This window comes from Cyclopterus lumpus, chromosome 13 (assembly GCF_009769545.1).
Source record: "Cyclopterus lumpus isolate fCycLum1 chromosome 13, fCycLum1.pri, whole genome shotgun sequence".
In the NCBI taxonomy this organism is placed as follows: domain Eukaryota; kingdom Metazoa; phylum Chordata; class Actinopteri; order Perciformes; family Cyclopteridae; genus Cyclopterus; species Cyclopterus lumpus.
Genome location: NC_046978.1, coordinates 2315056 through 2335115, shown reverse-complemented (window position 1 = coordinate 2335115; position 20060 = coordinate 2315056). Strand labels below are relative to the sequence as shown.

At 42.0% G+C, this 20060-nt stretch overlaps 1 protein-coding gene across 1 annotated transcript in view; it reads left to right on the top strand.

Annotated features, from left to right (window-relative positions):
• zgc:172282 (leucine-rich repeat and fibronectin type III domain-containing protein 1-like protein) overlaps positions 1-20060 on the top strand; it is a 64942-nt gene that overhangs the window by 29909 nt on the left and 14973 nt on the right. The window contains exon 7 of the mRNA XM_034548949.1: positions 15834-16483. Within this exon, the coding sequence (XP_034404840.1) occupies positions 15834-16483 (650 nt within the window). The remainder of the gene's footprint in view (positions 1-15833; positions 16484-20060) is intronic.

The following is a 20060-nucleotide window of genomic DNA, read 5'->3' as shown; positions in this document are numbered from 1 at the left end:
TAGAGAAGCAATTGGGTAGATTAATGTAATGTGAAACTGCACACAAAAGCAGCGTAAGAGAAAATAGATGAATGAAATAGATCTCAAAACACATGTAACTGTTTAGCAGACGTAAGCCAACGGCAATTAATATGTATATGGATGAAGCAAAGGCGTATTTCATCACAATAAATCCTCTTGGGTATTTATGTATGTGCAATGTGTCATAATATACTTCCAGAGTATTAAATAAGTACATTACTTTTGTGTTTTCTCATGAAGGTTAAACCATAAGTAAATCCTATATTATTTATATATTATTATAACAGATTACTTAATATGTATGTTGTATAGGACGTCTGCTATCAAAGGGCTCCGGTTAGCCAATGTATAAAGTGTCTCGGCTTGTATTTATAGACAATAATAACACTGGGGATTACTACTGACTTTATCTCATATAGGGTCCCCTCTGACTCAATGAGAGTAACGTTCCTGCATCTTTTAGTATTGAATCATGTGTCTATCCATATATTATATGGAATGATTTGATCTTTCAGGGCACAGTCTTATTAGGGAAGATGAGCTCTGTTCAAGCAGAAATCACTGCGACAGCAGTGTGTGCATCACAGTCGTATATAGAGCATGACGCAGGCAGTTTTGGAGATTTATTGTAACTTGAGGTGGAGAGCGCCATTAAATAAACTGACCTACTTATAAGCAGCTCTCACAAGTGACATGTGTAGCTTCTTCCCGTGCCTGTGCTTCCATTTTTCTCATGAAATGTACATCAGCAAACTCCAACCGCCACAAGAAAGACAGTTCCAGTCCACGCTTACGCAACCACTTACCTTTCATCCCTCATTCACTTTGCATTGTGCATGCCACTAGCAACATGCCCCCAAAGGTCTGTTCCATATTGAGCAGCAAGATGTCACCACATATTCCTAGAGAGGAGGGAATTATACAGCGGTCTCTTAACTGTGCATTATTAAGTACTGTACTGTTATTATCAAGTACTCACTCTTTTGTATATCATTCTGTAATTTTAGAGCTAACTGTGGTCTTCTATGTGCAATTTGCTCTGCAGTAAAGTAAGGCCACTGTAATACATACCATGAAAGCTAGTCAGATTTTATTTCAATAGCCAAATATGGGCATTGCTAATCAGGTCCTGTAATCAGGCAGGCAGTTCATAATTGTTCACCTTTATTCAAGCAAGCAGCAGTAAAAGCGAAAGCACCTCAATTAAGTAGTAAAGGAAGCGTATTTTCTTCCAGATTGTGTTTGCAGTTATAGCAGTTTTTGCAGTTTGGATCCCAGTGAGCTCTCATGCCAGGTGGAAGCCCCTCCACTGAGCCTCGCCAGCCCTGGGCTGTCCTCTCAGTCAACCGGGGTCGGTATACATTAAAAGAGACACACATGAGGAGTTGGCATCCCTACCAGGTGCCGACCAACGTCAGCTGGCTCCTCCGAGTGCAGAGGAGCAGGAGCTTAAATGCCTGGCTCCTTCCTCACTGTGGCACGCATACCGAGCCCAGTCAGCGGGTGGAGAAACCTCATTTTGGCTACTTGAATACATAATCCTATCCCTTTGGTCACTACCCAATGCTCTCGGATAAAGGTGAAGGTCAAAATTAAAACTGATTGGTAAATAAGGAGTTATGCATTGTGGCTGTGCTCTCTGCTGATGTGGTCCACTATTGCTGCTGAATTCATGCAGCTGCTTTATCTAACTGGCAGATGACCCTTTTCTGTGAAGGAAGCAGAGCTGATACCATCTGAATTTCAGCAGGAAAACGCTCCACTGCACACAGGAAATCACAGTCTGTTAAGCAAAGGGAGTACATCATTTGTGAACAGAAATGCCATCATAATGCCACATAACTGGACACTCTCAGACTTCAGCTCAGATATGAGTTCCTAACCATGTCCGGAGGACACTGAAAAAAGACCAAATGTCTCTCCACAAAGTCTACAATGCCACATGCTGCCAACACATCTCGGAGGCCTCTGGCACGCTTTAATCGCTTCAACTGTTTTGTCAGCCAGCAAAATCAGAATCCCATCCCGTTATAGTCTCGATAAAAGATAACGTTAATTGTTATTTTTGTGATTTTTGCACATTTAACATGTGCCAACTCAGCAAACGTATACGACCTACTAGAAATACTAGATTCCCATATAATTAAAACAACCCAATCCATAATAATGATGGGGAAAGTGTTGTCCTGTGTGGTGTGTGTGTGTGTGTGTGTGTGTGTGTGTGTGTGTGTGTGTGTGTGTGCGATTAGTGTTGAATCCACAACACACACTACAATTAAACAAAACAGACAGTATCATCCTCAAAAGGAGGTAAAATGGGGGTAATACTTTTCCGAATACCATGTTGTGGGCCTCCCTGAGAAAACATCACGAAAGTCTTATTAGGAAGAAGAAACAACTGTAACTATGGACGAAGGTCAGAAAAAGGTGTGATTTTATACCTTACTTGGACATCGCAATTCTCCGAGATGTTCTTCTCTGTGATTGCATGAACTAATGAATCAAGGATTGGAAACTTCATCTGAGTGTTATGTTTATAATGAGAGAATGGGCTAAGTTCCCTTTTGACAAGAATGATCAGAACCAGGTTGATCATGATTAAGTGTGTTCAGGGCAGCAGAAGATCAAAAGGCAATGTAATATACAAACATGGGAATAAGAAAAGAAATAAGGAAAAGTTAGTCAAACAGAGTTTCCAGAGTGAGTGCCTCTAGTTAGCTCCAATAGATTGTATGTTCAGATTCCACCATTATTGTGTTACTGCTATCCTCTTATCGTTCCTGTTGCTGATGGCGTGCACCAGAGTTGGTCTCTGTCACACTCAAGTTGCTGAAGTCAACGGTGGACTGTGATTGGCTCATAGCACTTGCTCTTTAAACTTCTGATTGGCCGTCTGGTTTTTGCTTGTCTTTTATATTTATATCAGCCAATCACAGATATGTTAGCTTGTTGTTACCAACTCTGGTGATTTGAATGCTATTGTGTGTGTCACAGACTGCACAAACTGCATTTGTTGTCAATATGTTTTCCTTTATTGATACAGTAACATTAGCAAAAAACAAAATGTGAGATTGCCCAACAAAGTTCTTATTTATGTACACACAATGATTGTCACTCTACCAAAATGTAAAGGCCACACAGTATGTTTTAAATTAGTCACTTGCAAAAGAAGGATTCTATGACTAATGTTGCGTTACTTTTCATCAACCCTGACTTAATCAATACTAATCCTCTGCTAAAAACATAAAGAAAAAACTAAATTGTAAAATTGTGTCAGATTTTTAAATATGTTGTACGGCGACCTTGAGTGCCTTGAAAGGCGCCTTATAAAACAAATGTATTATTATTATTATTATTAAATTGATTTAAACAGGGCATGTGGAGTGCAAAACTTTGAGTATTATGAAAAGCGCTATATAAATTAAATGCATTATTATTATTATTATTATTATTATTAAAACAAAAAAGCAGGAATCTTCCACTGCATGGATCTATAATTTTGATTTCGTTTTTATCATGCTCTGCTCTTCATAATTGATCCAGCTCTATATTGTCTCGCAGTCTATAGGTGCAGTCGAGGAGACAGCTGGAGTTCACGCCCATCGCTTCAATTATAACTGCTATGTAATGAAATCTAGTTCTGTTGTTTAGAGGTTGCCCTCTGCCCCTGCAACAGCAAACAAAGACGGAAAGCAAGAACACATTCATCCTTGAGGTCAGCTCTCTGCCTCCATTTGTGTGCACCTGTAAAACGTGTGTTACTTCAATAGAAATCCAGGAAAAACATTCATGTCAGAGGAAGGGAGGCAGCGCCGAGGCAGTAGGAGGAAAGTTTAAAATGGAAGGAACAGAGGAAGAGAAAACATTTCAAATAGACCAGAAAATAGATGATGAGCAATGATGATCGTGACACAGGTTATGTGGTCACATTGAACAGTATGAGCAACCAGCTCACAAATACTAGATAGAATGTGTACCGTCTTGCTTCTTTTTAGCACTGTCACTCATTTCTAATGAGCTGGCCACAAAAGAAGATAAATCAACAGGTCACTGCCACAAATAGGATTTTTCCCCCACATCCGGCCAGCCCAGTGGTCAGTGGGCTGTAAGCGGACTAATTGACGTCGACTGGCCAAACAGTGCAGTTGTTGGATGACTTCCATTTTCCAGCCGTCACAGCTAAGCTGGTATTTTTTTTTCTCCTTGTGTGTGTGTGTGTGTGTGTGTGTGTCGTCATGGCAAAAATGTGGTCCTGGAGACACCTGCTGTGCCTGGAAATGTCCGACATACATTTTTCTGAACTCCAATGATTGCTTCATTTAAAGTTACGGTAAATTGTGGGCACATTAAAAAAAATTAGATTTAATAACTTTTAAGGTTAAAACATATTTTAGGAGAAAAAGTAGTTGCACCTGTGACAGATATAAGATAATAAACGCTTCAGTAATGTTATAATAATATGGGTGCTTAAAAGACAGTTAGATATACTATAAAAGTGAGAATGATTTAAATGCAAATGTTCTCTCAAGGTTGTCTCACAACTCTGATCCGTCTGAGCATGTGCGTCATCAGGACATGAAAAACAGAGAGAGTGAAGGTATCGACAGAGGAGGGGAAACAATATGCAGGTTGTAGGGAGAGAGAGAACCTGTGATCATAATAATAAAAATAAAAAATGTGGGTAGAGAGAGATTGTCAAAACACTGCATGAGTGGAAATCTAACAGATCTGGCCACTCAGTGGATCCTTAAAAATACTGACTCAGTTTTCCAGGGGAAGATGATGGGTGACAGCTCACCTCCTAAGAGGGGGCAACAGTACCAGGCCCTCAGCTCACAAGGTCCCAAAGGGGAAGTCAACACAGAATGGTTAATTAGGTGGCACTTATTGTTTATAATTAGAGCTTGTATAACATCAAATGTTGTCCCCTTGGTCTTATGAATACCTAATGGTTACTGCAAAAATGCCAAGCTCTAAAAAGGATTTTATTAATTGTTCATGATTCCAATGATTCATTACTTCAATAAATAAGATCACCGCAATGTTGGATGCCCGTGCTAAGTTTCAGAAATCCTGTTTTGTGATTGAAGTTTAACGTAGGTGCACACATCCATCCATCCATCCCCATTTCAGTGACATATTTGGTGTCATTTTTTGCAGTGTGTCTGGCAGGAGCGACAGGCTGTGTGCGCTGCAGGGACTTTGCTGCCAACCCTTTGCCCTCTCCCACTCTGTGCTGCCTGCACTGAAGGAATAATTGGCATATTACATTATTTATAACCAACCAGGGCACAGTATCATAAATATTCACTTGACGTTTTGCTTAGATCAACAGTCAGAACCCAGGGCTCCGGGTGTGACTTCATGACATCTCATATGTGTGTGTATGGATATGTGTGTGTGTGTGTGTGTGTGTGTGTGTGTGTTCATTTTGAGGGCCCAAGGGCTGATTGATGGGCAGTATTTACAAACAAAGCGTCGTCCCATCAGTCAACGTAACTAAATGCAGACAGCATGAAAATGTCAGGCTCATGCACAGACACAGATGTGCACGTGAGTATACATATCCGCAGTGCACACGGAAATGTCAGCCCCACTCAGCCTGGGCACACACTCATGAACATACAGGCACACACACACACACACACTCAGCTGTCCAGAACCTTTCGTCCGTCGGCTGCTGTTACAAGGGCCTCGAACCAAACTGTCACTGTTCTCGTCTGAGACAAGACAATAATGACATGCGAACAACGTAGAGCTGCTGATAACAGGTCTATTAGCATATATTAATGTCATTTGGTCACCAAGGCCTCCATCAGACATTAGACTGACAACACCTCTGCTGTACAGACACTGTGCGTGTGTGTGTGTGTGCGCGTGTGAGAGACATCGACCGCAATATTTTATTTCATCTCTATAATATAATAGTGGGAATGGCTATAGGTTGAACTGCATTTTATTTACTTAGTTGCATCTGCTCGATAACATCTAACAGGTTTTAAACTAAATACGTTCACACCACCAACATATTTTGTTTAAACACATTATTTTGAATAAGGTGTCATCTGCATGCCTTAGTTTGTTGTTATGAATGCAAATACAAAGCCTGGAGTTTATTTTTAAAGGAAAAAAATTAAGATTTTGAAGCCGTATACCAATATTATGATTATTAGTTATGGGTAGCAGACAATCCATCCTTGGGCGTAAGGTTAGAGCCGCGGTGACACAAGCGAGGCACCTAACCTGCTTTTCTCTATCTAACCTATTGCCTAAGCCTCACTATTCCCTGAAAACAGGATATCTATTTTAAAATCAAAACTTATGTATGTTACATATTATAATGCTGATGATGCTAAGTGACATAATTTAACAGCAAAATTATAGTCGTACAGTTAAGTCGTAACAGTAACTGCAGAGCAAACCTGCATGGTAAAGCACATAGATGTATACGATGTCACTTGACATGCAAGTATGTTTGTGGCAGGTGTATCTATTCATGAATATTGTATATAACCGTCTCGTTTATTGAATTAGTTTAGAACAATTTAGTTTACAGAAGAATATAAGGTAACTACTGTAGAACAATCATACCCTCAGTAGTTGAATATATCTGCCTCCTAAGTAAAGCCTACATTGTGGTTAGACAGGTCTAGTTGTCGGAGAAAGTATGCATCTTTTCAGTTCATCTTTTGCTTTTATTGCAATTATCAAACAGTTTAATAGGCGAGGAATAACCAGGGGAAATGACAGCAATCTAGACAGTAATTACTCATCTTTGGTTGCAGTGGTGTTGAAAGCAGATATGTGAAGCCGGTGAGAGCATGCCAATATATGATGTTTAGATGTAGAGATACATGAGAAAATAGACCTAATAGGACAGGAACAAACTATTTTCTTTGAATCACACCTGAAAAATGTGCAGAGACAGCAACATTACCATAGCTATTCAGTATTCATAATGATACATGTGCTGTGACTGATCGCGCTCTGCCACGGCTCAGGACGAGGATGCCCTCCTCCCCATTTCCAACCAGTTACCGTCTTATGTCATTAGAATCTCAGAGGAGGTTAACATGTCACAATTGAAATGTGGGTGCAATTTGAATTCAAAGAGGTAAATGTTAGTAATCTGAAATGTTAATGGTTTGTCTCTGACCCCAAGCGCACGACAACAGGAAGGTTTAGTTCTAGCCGAACACACGCCGTAGTTTATTGAGCACAACAAGTCGCTGGGAAAAGAAACACAAAAAACTCAAAGTGTCCCCTTAGTCCACGGGTGATCGAACATCAAACCCAAAAAAATCCAAGAAAATACTCCGCACAAAAAAGTCAGCAAAGACACGAGGGAAAGTTCAGTGACGACACAGGAAGGGAAACTCCACGGACATTCATGGCACGAACTCACAACGTCAGCACAGACAGTCCTGATCTTTATTTCCCCCCCCCCCCCCCCCCCCCCCCCCCCCCCCCCCCCCCCCCCCCCCCCCCCCCCCCCCCCCCCCCCCCCCCCCCCCCCCCCCCCCCCCCCCCCCCCCCCCCCCCCCCCCCCCCCCCCCCCCCCCCCCCCCCCCGAATACAACGAGCTGACGAGCTGCAGCCGTGGGACGAGCTGAGTGGCTTCAGGTGTGAGTTGGAGCTCACCTGGCTTGGCCCCGCCTCCAAGCCCGTAGCTCCCTGGCAGCGCTCTGAGGTACCGGGTGTCACTGTGAGACCGGGCTGAGGAGGGAGTCCGGCTGGCTGAGTCCTGACAGAAATGATACAATGAGAACATTTAAACAATATAGTAAATTGCACAATTACAGTAACATTTTGTGAGTAACCCATATTTAAAACAACAGTTATGGCATTTATTTAGTTTGTAGTAGATTAGATTAGTAGATTTGTGCAACGTATCAATACAATACAATACCAACATGAACATGTAATATCAAAACAGCTTAAACTATTTGATGCCATCCCGTTGCAGTCATCTATCGCCTTGATGTGGTGAGAAGTTTTTCATATCACCATTTCAGTGACGATACGAACTCAGGTGACACATTGCACCCTCGGCGCATTGACAGCACTCTTTTTTCCCCCATTCGTAGACTTAAGTAGGTCCCTTGATACTGCTGCTGACACTGTATAACATTATAGCCTATCTCCTAAAGGACTTCAATAAAGGACACGTGGCTTGCTTGTGTGTAATGCATAACACGTTTAAAAACGTACATTATGTTTTATAAGAAATAACATTTTATGAAGATGTTCTGGTAATTGTTTTGCTTTAAGTCCATCTTCTGTTTTGGCACCACGTGAGATGTTCTCTTTGTCACGTATGTTATGGGATAATATTCTTTAAGCAGTGTTTGACGTACAGTGCAGAGTTAAAGCGGTAGCTTTTGGGTTAAACGTGATCATGACACAAAAGCATGTGTTTTTTCATCTTGGTCAGCATGATCTGGTTAGACATACTTTGAAAGGTCAGCAGTAAATGAAGGTTCAAGTTTCAAATAATAATTGCACTTGCAACGGCAAAGTGTTAGAACCTGAGCGCTGTGCTATGCCCAAAGTTACAGTTTGGTTTGAATTCCTCTCACCTTCATAAAAGTATTGCTTGTGTAATGCAAAGCTTTTGTTAGTGATCATGTGTTAACAGCCTTGTTAGAGAATTAAAAAAAATAGGGCGGAAGGGATTATTTTGAGGAGATGTCAGCTTATGCGACCATTTAAACAAAATAATCAGGCTACTGTCAGCAGGTTTGTGCATGTGTACACAGAGCAAGATCACATGACGTGTACTAATCTGTTCAATTCAAACAGTGAGATTTTCCGTGTGTGTTTAAATGCGTCTTGCAGTCTTGTAGCTGTGTGTGGGCGCGCAATCATGTGTACGCGTGTGCGCATGTGTTTCTGTAGCTGCGAGGATAAACCGAGGAGTGACAACACATAACTGACTGTTGATCCGTTTGTGTGGTGTTTGTAAGAAAAGCAGCATTACATTACATTACATTACATGTCATTTAGCTGACGCTTTTATCCAAAGCGACTTACAATAAGTGCATAAACCGTGAGTCCAAACTCAGAACAACAAGAATCAAGCAAGTACAATTTCTTCAATAAAGTTAAACTACAAAGTACTATCCGTAAGTGCCATTTAAGTGCTACTAAAGTGCTATCGGTAAGGGACATTTAAGTGCTACTACGGCATTTAAGTGCTACCTATTCAAGGTATAGTCGAAAAAGATGTGTTTTTAGTTTGCGCCGGAAGATGTAGAGACTTTCTTCTGTCCTGATGTCAATGGAAGCTCGTTCCACCAATGAGGAGCCAGCACAGCAAACAGTCGTGATTTAGCTCGAAGTGAAGGAGCTACAAGCAGATTGGCAGAAGCCGAGCGAAGTGAACGGGCTGGGGTGTACGGTTTTGACCATGTCCTGGATGTAGACTGGACCCGATCTGTTCGCAGCACGGTACGCAAGTACCAATGTTTTGAAGCGGATGCGGGCGGCCACCGGTAACCAGTGAAGGTCGCGGAGTAGTGTGGGTAAATTTCGGTCGGTTGAAGACCAGTCGAGCAGCTGCATTCTGGATGAGCTGTAGAGGTCGAATGGCATTAGCAGGTAGACCTGCCAGGAGGGAGTTGCAATAGTCAAGCCGTGAGATGACCAGAGCCTGGACCAGAACCTGTGCCGCCTTCTGAGTGAGAAGAGGTCGTATTCTCCTGATGTTGTACAGCGTGTACCTACAGGAGCGTGTTGTTGCGGTAATGTTGGCAGTCAGGGAGAGTTGACTGTCGAGCGTCACTCCGAGGTTCCTGGCAGTCGGAGTCGGAACCAGCACTGAGTTGTTGAAGTTAATAGTTAGGTCGTGGGTGGGAGAGCCTTTTCCTGGAAGGAGGAGAAGTTCAGTCTTGTCCGGGTTAATTTTCAGGTGGTGTGCGGACATCCACTGAGAGATGTCGGTCAGACAGGCAGAGATTCGTGCTGCTACCCGTGTTTCAGATTGGGGAAACGAGAGGATCAGTTGGGTGTCGTCAGCATAGCTGTGGTAGGAGAAGCCATGCGAGCGAATGACAGAGCCGAGAGACTTGGTGTACAGAGAGAAGAGAAGAGGACCAAGGACTGAACCCTGAGGGACCCCAGTAGTCAGAGGACAAGGCTCAGACACAGATCCTCTCCAGGTTACCCGGTAAGAGCGGTCGGTGAGGTAGGATGAGAAGAGTGAGAGCGCGGTGCCTGAGATACCCAGGTCCTGGAGGGAGGACAAGAGGATCTGGTGGTTCACTGTGTCAAAGGCAGCGGAAAGGTCTAGAAGGATGAGGACAGAGGAGAGAGAGGCTGCTCTAGCAGTGTGAAGCTGCTCAGAGACAGCAAGGAGGGCAGTCTCTGTTGAGTGGCCTGTCTTGAATCCAGACTGGTGGGGGTCTAGAAGGTTGTTACAGTGAAGAAAGGAGGAGACTTGGTTAAAGATAGCTCGCTCTAGAGCTTTGGAAAGGAAGGGGAGGAGAGAGACAGGTCTGTAGTTATTGATTTCAGATGGGTCGAGAGTGGGTTTCTTCAGGAGAGGGTTGACTCTTGCCTCCTTCAGAGAGTTAGGGAAACAGCCGGTTGAGAGGGAGGTGTAATAAGATGGGTGAGAAAGGGAAGAAGGTCCGGAGCAATGGACTGGAGAAGGTGAGAAGGGATGGGGTCAAGGGGGCAGGTGGTTGGGCGGGCAGAGGTTACCAAGGTAAGAACTTGATTGGGAGACAGGGGGATAAAAGAGGAAAACAAGGGGGAAGAAGGTGAAGTTACTGGAGGTGTAGTTGAGGAAGATGGATTAGTAAATGAAGAGCGTATGTCGTCTATCTTTTTTGTAAAGTAGTCAACAAAGTGGCTTGGTAGAAGGGTGGAGGGGAGGGGGGGGGGGAACAGGGGGGTCAAGGAGGTTGGAAAAAATTGAGAAGAGCTTTTTTAGGGTTAGATAAAGAGGATTCGATTCTGGATTGATAGAACAAACTTTTGGCTGCAGAGATGGACGCAGAGAAGGAGGAGAGAAGAGATTGATAGGCAAGCAGGTCGCTGGCGTGTTTGGATTTTCGCCATTTCCTTTCCGCTGCTCGCATAGTGGCTCTCTCAGCGCGCACCGGTTCGGATAGCCACGTAGCCGGAGAGGACTTGCGGACCTTTCGAGCCATAAGAGGACAGAGAGAATCAAGAGAGGACGACAGCGTAGAGAGAAGTGTGTCAGTGGCGAAGTTAGGCTGCATAAGTGCGAAGGAATCGGTTGAAGGGAGGGCTGACAGAACAGAGGAGGCCAGAGAGGAGGGTGAGAGGGTGCGGATGTTGCGACGGACAGGTGCAGAGTCCATTGTGAGAGGGTTGTCAGTTCCAAAGAGTGGGAGAGAGTACGAGATGAAGAAATGGTCAGAAACATGAAGTGGAGTTACAGTGAGGTTAGCTGTAGAGCAGTTTCTGGTGAAAATATAGTCAAGGTGGTTGCCAGCTTTGTGAGTAGGAGGGGAAGGACTGAGAGAGAGAGCAAAGGAAGACAGCAGAGCTGTACAAACCGTTCGTTTTACTCAGCAGCTCTGTGTGTCTTTGAATCTGAATGCTAAAGGAGAGAAACACTGTTTAACTCTCTCTGAGTGTGTGCGAGTGTCCGTGGTTGAACCCATTAACTGAATAAATCATCCAGTATGATTGCTGTGTCAAATGGGCCTGCTGAACCGTTTCTGCTTTGCCCAGCAGTCCTTGTCCCTTTTTTTTTAATTTATTTTTTATTTTTATAGAGACATGACTCACTTGCACAAGACCCAAAACTCCGAGCCACAGTTAATTATTAATTGGTTGGAACTGTGGATGTAGAAAACACAAACAGATGCCGGCCGGTGAGCAAATGAAATGCCATATGCGTGATAACTTACGTGTGCGTGTACGTCTGGCAACTTCCTTCATTGCACTAAGGTTGTTCTATAAATGAAGTCATTATCACTGAAAGAGGAAAGAAAAATATTTCTTTCAAAAAATGACATATACACAAATGTTAGCGTTGATATTAAAGTATTACATTCTGTTCAGAACATTTAATCCTTCAACCTTAACAAGGCAGGCGGTGGTATTACATTCCCCACTAGAATTCACTCCACCTTATTCCACCCACTCACTTCTCGGTTCATCTGCAGCTGCCTTTTAACAAAGCCTCGGGGCAGTGGAGGTTTCCCGGTTTGATTCCTAATAAGAACAGAGCACTTACATGCTCGGGGAGGGGTGGGGGGGGGGGGGTAGAGGATTTTCCCATCCTGACAATCATAGGCGAGATTGTGTTTGGAGGCAACGCTGATGGTGTGCAAAGATGATCTGGGTAGTGTGAAGAGGTTCACTGATTCAGGCTTATACCTGATTCTGATTAGATTGATCCGAGCTGCTTCAGTAATAACATAATTCATATTTATGACGTAGCATCTGATCAGGTCCAGTGGTGTGTGTAGTCGGGTGTTTACAGATTCGTGCCAAGAGTAGACTCCTCGTCAATTTGAGTTCGGTAAAGAGGTAATTGCTCATGATCAATATGAAATAGGATTCTTTTGCAAAACCCTGCAAATGGAAATTAATCACCAGCTAACTTCCACATATTGCGCTAAGTCCTCAGAAACATCTCACTAGCCATACTTTTAACAAGATTCTAGTTGAAGATCATTTATTTTTAACACTTCAGTTTGCCTGTTATAGCACTTTGGATTAATTTGCAGATGGATTGATATCAGATGCTCATCAAATCATGCTTCCTCAGACAGAACACAGAAGGATGTAACTATCATATTTTCTTCAGTGTAGCCTAATCATCTGATTTCCCTCGAGAACTTGACGGAAAATCTGAGCCATGCGTGTGCACGTTATGGAGATGGGAAATTGTCGGAAAAAATTGTTCGGTTAGAGTGAGCGGCGCCTTTATGTAACCGTAGATTTACTTTATCACATCATAAACATTCAAACAACCAGTGGTTGTGCTTGTGCTTGGGAGTCACACCTATGCCATTAGCACCTTTCAAGTATCAAATCAAGTTTTACTCATTGTTCAGCGCTGCGGAAAGGACCAAGTACCATAGATTTTATTGATTTATTTATGGTTTATTTGATAGGGATAGGGTCACAGTGCGGTGACTGTCACACTCACTCAGCCTTCTCCAGTCACGTCACTCAGCACATCTTCACCACCGGTATTTCGGGATGGTGTAGATTAATCTCTGGGAAATAAAGACAATGACAGCCCTCGCACAATCATTACACTCCATCTCCTCCATGAGTCCTAATTAAAGTTCACAATAACACATAGTACTTGAATAAACACATTTCCATTTCCAAATGATATCCTAGGATGGGTGATATCATTTTGGAAGCAATCATTCTGATTGCTCGAAACATACTGCAGTGACACTGGACCATAATGCTGCCTGATAGATGTGAAGACTAAGGGAATAAGAAGAATTAAGAACCTTGATTTCTGTCTCTTGGTAGTGGCCGTGATTCACTGTAGCTAATTATTAATCAGCAGAAATATTTCTATGTATCAACATTCATGATGTGCTTTGCATTGAGCATTTATGGTTGGGTCTGGGTGTGTAGAGGTTTAGGATGGGTGTACATTTCCGAGTGGATTTGGGATTCATAAATGTAATTTGCGCACAGGTATGCGTACGCAAGGTTTTATGAATCCGAATATTTTCTGGCCTAATTTCCTCATTTGTACAGTACATAGCATTTAGGGTGGATCCTACGCACTGTTTTATGAATGAGACCCGAGGTCTCCGACTGATTTCCCTGACGTTTCTCTGTCTGACAAAACTAGAATTTAGTTTGTTGCACTGCAGAGATAAGAAGAAAGAAACAGCCACGGTATCATTTTGTTCAAACACAGCTGATTCCCCAGTCCGTAGTATTTGAAGTTTAATAAGGTGGAAAGAAGCTGTTTTCTATGACTAGAGTATAATTTTTTCAATCAATACCGCTTTCAAATGACTTACAGGACCCCTGGTCCATCTCTGCTCTTAAATCATGCTGTTACCCTTCGGCAAGACATCATGGCAGATAAAGTTTCCCGGTTCGATTCCTATTAAGAACTCAGTTCGGAGATCATTTCACCTCAGACTTCCCATCCATACAAGGTCACACATGCACAGAAACACACACAGAGCAATATGCCAATATATACTTCCTGGTTGGGGTTCAATGCCGTGGATGAGCTTGGCACTGAGACTAAGCCAGTTCATACCCTGCTGCCCACTGGCTTTCACAAATACACACACACATCAGGTGGAAATACATGTATGGAGGAGAAATACTTACAGTACATATTGGAACATGTGAATGAAGCAGACGGGACCAATGATTTCGATAAATTATAGAAATGACATGTGGCTGTTTGACAGTTGCACAAGTTACACTGAAGACCCCCAAGAGAAAGTAGAGACATGAAGAGAAAGGAAAACTAAGCACCTGCTCCTGTTTACCGGGGAGATATTTCTTCCCTGGATTTCCCCCAGGAAAGCAACCTGTCAAGAAAAAAGTAGAGGCAAAGTATTTACCTCGCGAAAGACCGAGATAGAAGTTGACAATGGTAAGAATCAGGAATGTGTTTAATCTGAGAATGATGATCTCTGTAGCTGTGGGGGATGGATCCGTGCGAGTGTTTGTCGGGTCGCAGGCTTATGAATTCTAACTCTGTGGGGAAATATGAACGATGAGGTGGCTGTTGTGCCACAGGCGGGCACCGCATGGAAATATATGATGATGGTTCATGTGTCACCGCTGCTGCTTTCATATAATAGCACACAACAGAATACAAGGGAGCAAACCAAGCAGATGTAATCATAAGTCATTTTGGGCAGGGATTCTATATTTATTGTTATATTACTCTGCGTTGCTTGTTTGGTGAATGAACAGACAGAGTTGGAGAGAGCAAGTTTGTGTTGGCAGGTATGTTGGCTTTCTGATGCCACGTGTTAGTCCATCTGGCTTCGATGAGAGCAGTTTCTCCGTGCAATGTCATTGTGACAAGAAAGTGTGACATCATTTAGGGAGCAAGGTAATGGCCGTACTGCTCTTCTTTGGTTGTCACAACACTTAGAAAGCTCTAATGAGTGACTTAACAACCCTTTGAAATGTGGTCCTACAGCAGTTTAACCTCTGACCTTGCTGCTGCAGTTAAATACAGGTGAACTCCAGGACCAAGGACAATGTGGTTCAGCCTGGTGCTAAGCTACTCAATATCACTTTTATTATTCTTTATATCTATTTATCTGCAATTTGGTTTAACCATTAAAGTAGTTTCCGTTCTATCTGAAACTTGTCTGCCTGAATATATTTATGTAGGTGTTCATATATTGGTGTGTATATATCCGGTAACTTGTGTTACAATCCTTTGTACATTTCTATGGGTGACATATTGCTATATATTTGCTGGTAATTAGTAGTGTAACAGACCATTATCCGTAAGGATCCACAAGGGAGAGAATTGGGCAAAGGTAAATTATACCGTTATCATGAATTTAGTGTCGGTGAGAAACCAGTTGTTTGAAAGAGATGTTTTCACAACAACATAAATAGATATTGGAGTTAATTATGGCTTGTTTTCACTTGCTTATACTACATTATTAAAGCTACTAATGACAAGATTTGTTTTAATAAAAAAATATATATATTTCATTTAATTATTATTTTAATTGTTTGTTTTTATGACAGAAAATAAAACAATCTATTCAAAACTTCGGATTTATGTTTATTATTTTTTTAGTATTTACAGTTAATAAAATGCATGACAAAATTTCTCTGTTTCTTTTTTTTCGCTTTGGCAGGATGATTCCATCCAGCAACAATGACTTCCTGGTTCGGGATCTCGCCGCTGGACGCAACTATGACCTTTGTGTCCTGGCCGTGTTTGATGATGTCATCACATCACTGACTGCAACTCATCCTTTAGGCTGTCTGTCGTTCACCACAGACACGGAGTTCAGCCAGTGCCAGGCATTGCACAGCCACTTCCTGGGTGGCACTATGATTATCATCATTGGAGGGATTATTGTTGCTTTTGTGTTGGTTTTTATTATCATCCTGATGATACGATACAAGGTTTACAGCCACCAAGGGGCAGGACAAGGAAAAGCAGACATTGCAGCGACGGCACCAAGACCACACAGCAACGGGCAAGGAGGAGGCGGACAAGTCCAAGTCTTCCCTCACTCGGCCTCAAAAATGCCTGACAGTCAGGAAGACCAAGCGCGAGCACCGTTCAGAGCTATGTCGCCTAGCAACACTCTGAGAGACACTGTGGCATTGGTAGAGGAGGCGAGCAGTGGACGGAGCACAATGACAAGGACTGACTCCTCGGCCAATGAGGAGTTGCTCTCGCCCACCAAGGCCCGCTTCTCCTCCAGGGTCGCCATTGAGATGAAAAGCAGACCGCCATCTGTCGCCAAAGAGCCCACTTCCCCCAATGAACTGGCAGGTAGGAAGGAGGGTGACATACATAGAGGAGGCAAGCAGTAGAGCAAGGAGGCATTTCAGAGAGGTGGAAAGAAAGAGAGAGGAATAAGGGAGAGGCAAACAATACAGTTCAACTGAAAGAGATGGAGGATGAGAAATAGACAATGTGTAATTGGGGCGGTGAAATTGAGCAAGATGATAACAGTGTGTGGAAAAGTGAGAAACTGAGTGAGTGTGAAAGAGAGAATGAAGAGATGCCATCCTGGTGCACTGGGAAAATAGTAAGAGACAGAGAACACTTATTCTCTCTGTAGAGCTGAAGTAGCATCTGAAGTCTTAGTAAACTCTCTACGATTGAAAATTAATTGTATTATTTTTTTCACATGAAACATAAAAATACCTCCATACAGTGTAGTGGAATTAACCTAAAACCTCACTTCCTTCAAGCTCATTGATTTTAGTTTTCTGCTCTTGCCAATTACCAAACTTAAATTCTGAACGATGGAGGATAGTTTACAAGGTAGATAGGAAAGTAACTCAAAGGCCTGCAAGCCGTTGAGTTATTTTGTTTGCCAAAGTAATATACAGTATGTACCTGATGCTGTGACCTTTGTGCAAGAAACAGCACTTCTTGGGCCTTTTTTCATGCATAATTCTTGGGAAAGCTGTGTGGATTAGAATCAGAGGAGAGATGGATTTGGTAATGCAAGTGGGATTACCCATCGCACCTCAGCTAGCATTATTACGGTTAGTGTTCCTTCTGTGTTCTCTCTTATGGTGCGACAAACTTTTCGACTAAGCACCCTGAGAAGGCTTGTTTTCATTGAAATTGATGCAACCAGAGCTCTTGAGAGTACAAAAAGAATGTTCCTTCAGTACAAAAAGAAAGACTATTGAAGGTTGCTTGAGGTTCAATACCAGACCCTCATTTCTCCTTTAAAATATCATGAGGAAGTTATACATTTGGATTCCTCTTTTTAGTTATTACATCTGGGTGCCTTCCTTGGTATAACATTTTTTATTTTTTTGAAAAAGTGACATTGTGTAAAAGATATTAAGTCTTTCAAGGGGCTTACATGCTCTCATCAGTGTCTTATGCTGTGAGTATTCTATTTAAAATGATTCTTTACCCGATAAAAGAAATACATAACTAAAATACAAAAGAAGTTGATGAAAGTACACTTTGACACCACTGTACGCTTTTCTGTCACTCTCTTTACTAAGTGAAACCTTTACGACAGCATGTATGTGTAGACAGCTGCATACACTCACAGTTCAGATGTTGCCCCCTAGTGTGTTCTCTTTTTTTGTCCTCAATGATAAAGAAAGCTAAAATACGCAGGAGAAAAAAGCACAGAGCTTTTATTTGCTATAAAGCAAGAAGTCTGCAAGACCTTGGACAGCAGAGCCACGGTTTGTGATGCAACCTCTCTGACACCTAGACATTCAAGACTGTGCTGTAATCCAAAACTACTTTCTGAAGATGTTCCAGTGAGTTTTTCATTGTCCAGCTTTTAGAACTATTAGTACTAGTTGGCTACCATCCACTGGCTCTATCTTATTGAGGTTTGTTGATGCGTATTCACAGTATTATCCAAGTAGCGCAAAACACATTACGGTAAAAGCAGTGCTGCGCAATTATAATAGGATGATATACTCTTTCTTTAACGTGCAAGATATTTTTTATACAACCTTTGTGTCATTGCCAGCAAAGGTTATGAGATAACATTGTCTGAATATGTAATCAGGCCCCAAGTCTCTTGATTCAAACGTTTTAAGTGACTTGCATATATGATCACAAAGATGGCTTGAAATGCTCAATAGAGCTACTTAATAATAATAATAATAATAATAATAATAATAATGATAATAATAATATAGTATTAATAGTAATCCACAAGAGCATTGGAATATTCTTTCCGGGTAGATTTTTCATGTGCTAAGCCCACTTCAGTGCTCTTTACCTTTAACATTAATCCACTCAGGAAATGGGGGTTTCATTAGGACGAATGAATGGAGACACCATTTCACATGAGTGGCTTAAACAGCTGAGTTGAAATTCTTTATCAGCGGCTGACATGTCAATTCAATTGGCCTCTCTGTGTGGGATGAAATGAGGTGTCATTGAGCGTCGTGTTGATAGCGGGAAAGAGACGAGAGATCTTTGCAGCGTGCTTAGCAGAAAAGTTCACGGAAGGTTTTCACCTTTGTGAACCCGGATGGATCTTAGTTAGTCATAAATTAAATGAGCTTACATCACAGTCTATAATGATATTACCAAAGGAGTTGTGGAGATTATTGATAGTGTCAAGAGCCGTTCTCATTAATAGGCTACTGTTAAAACAAGTGATTCTCTAGTTGTTTTTCACATATCTGAAGCTATGTGAGGGGAAGTTTGTTGTTCGGAAGGTTGAAGGCCAAATAGGAGTTACAATGCAGAGCAGTCGAGGAGCGCTCATTTGGGCTGTTAAAGGATAGACTTGTGCAAACTGGGACAAGGAATTAGCATGGATTATTCTTTGTTGTTGCAATGAGGTGTTACCATATGTGCAAACTCAAACATTTCCTCTATAGGCCTAATTAACAGCCTTAACCTCATCACAACCTTCACTGACTGAAGTGTGTCACTCAAAGGAGCTTCCAACGAACATCCCAGACTGCATCAAAACAGACAAACAAAGCAATTATTAAAGTTTTCATTTTGACACTTCAACTAGGAGGGAAAGTTACCGCTGGCCTTTCGTGTTCTTTGTTTCCTCTCTTTGATTCCAGGATCGCTGGCACTTCGAGGGATAATACTCATGTGTATGTACGGAGGCTGTTGGGGTTTCTCAGGGTGTAGCCGTGTCTGATGTGTTTCACTGCTTGCTGCATTGCAGAGAAAGGCAACATTGATCTGATCAGAGAGAGAACTGCAGTGAGTCAGAGTGCCTGAGGAACAGAGCAGCTGACAGATACACAGAGAGCCCCATTACAGGCCCAGGGTTGTCAGATATGTAACCCTACATGAAAGAATAGGCACATTGTGGGTGATAGTTCGCCTTGCGTTTGTTTGTTTTTTATAGACTGTTTTGTTTTCACATTCATATGTGAACTGGATAAATAATTTAGAGTTTCCATTTTAATTTTTTTTATCTTGTTTTGCAAAGTTCTGATAGGATTTCTTTTCTTCTTTTTTTTTAACGAAAACAGGTTAAATGATAATTTGGGTTTTGCCATAGATGGCCTAGAACAATATTAAGTTATATATAATGTTAAGTTGGTTTCTTAGGTACAGCAATGATGTTCCCGGTGCATGTTGAATTATCCAACATTTGTCAGAAACCAAAAGATCCTAATAAATATAGTTTGTAGCTCATCATCAACACCATTACTAACAATTCAATCAGTTTATAATGGAATAGAGTTATTCACCCATCCACAGATCATAGTTCAATTAGGTTAGTTCAACTCACTCAATACATGTTCAAACTATTTTGTAGGTAATTTGGAAAAATCTAGATATAAACTGCATTCATCGCACAGGTGGGGTAGTTAGAAAAAGAGTGTGCGTGCGTCTGAGATTGGGATGAAATGGGGTGTGTGTCACTCTCAGTCAG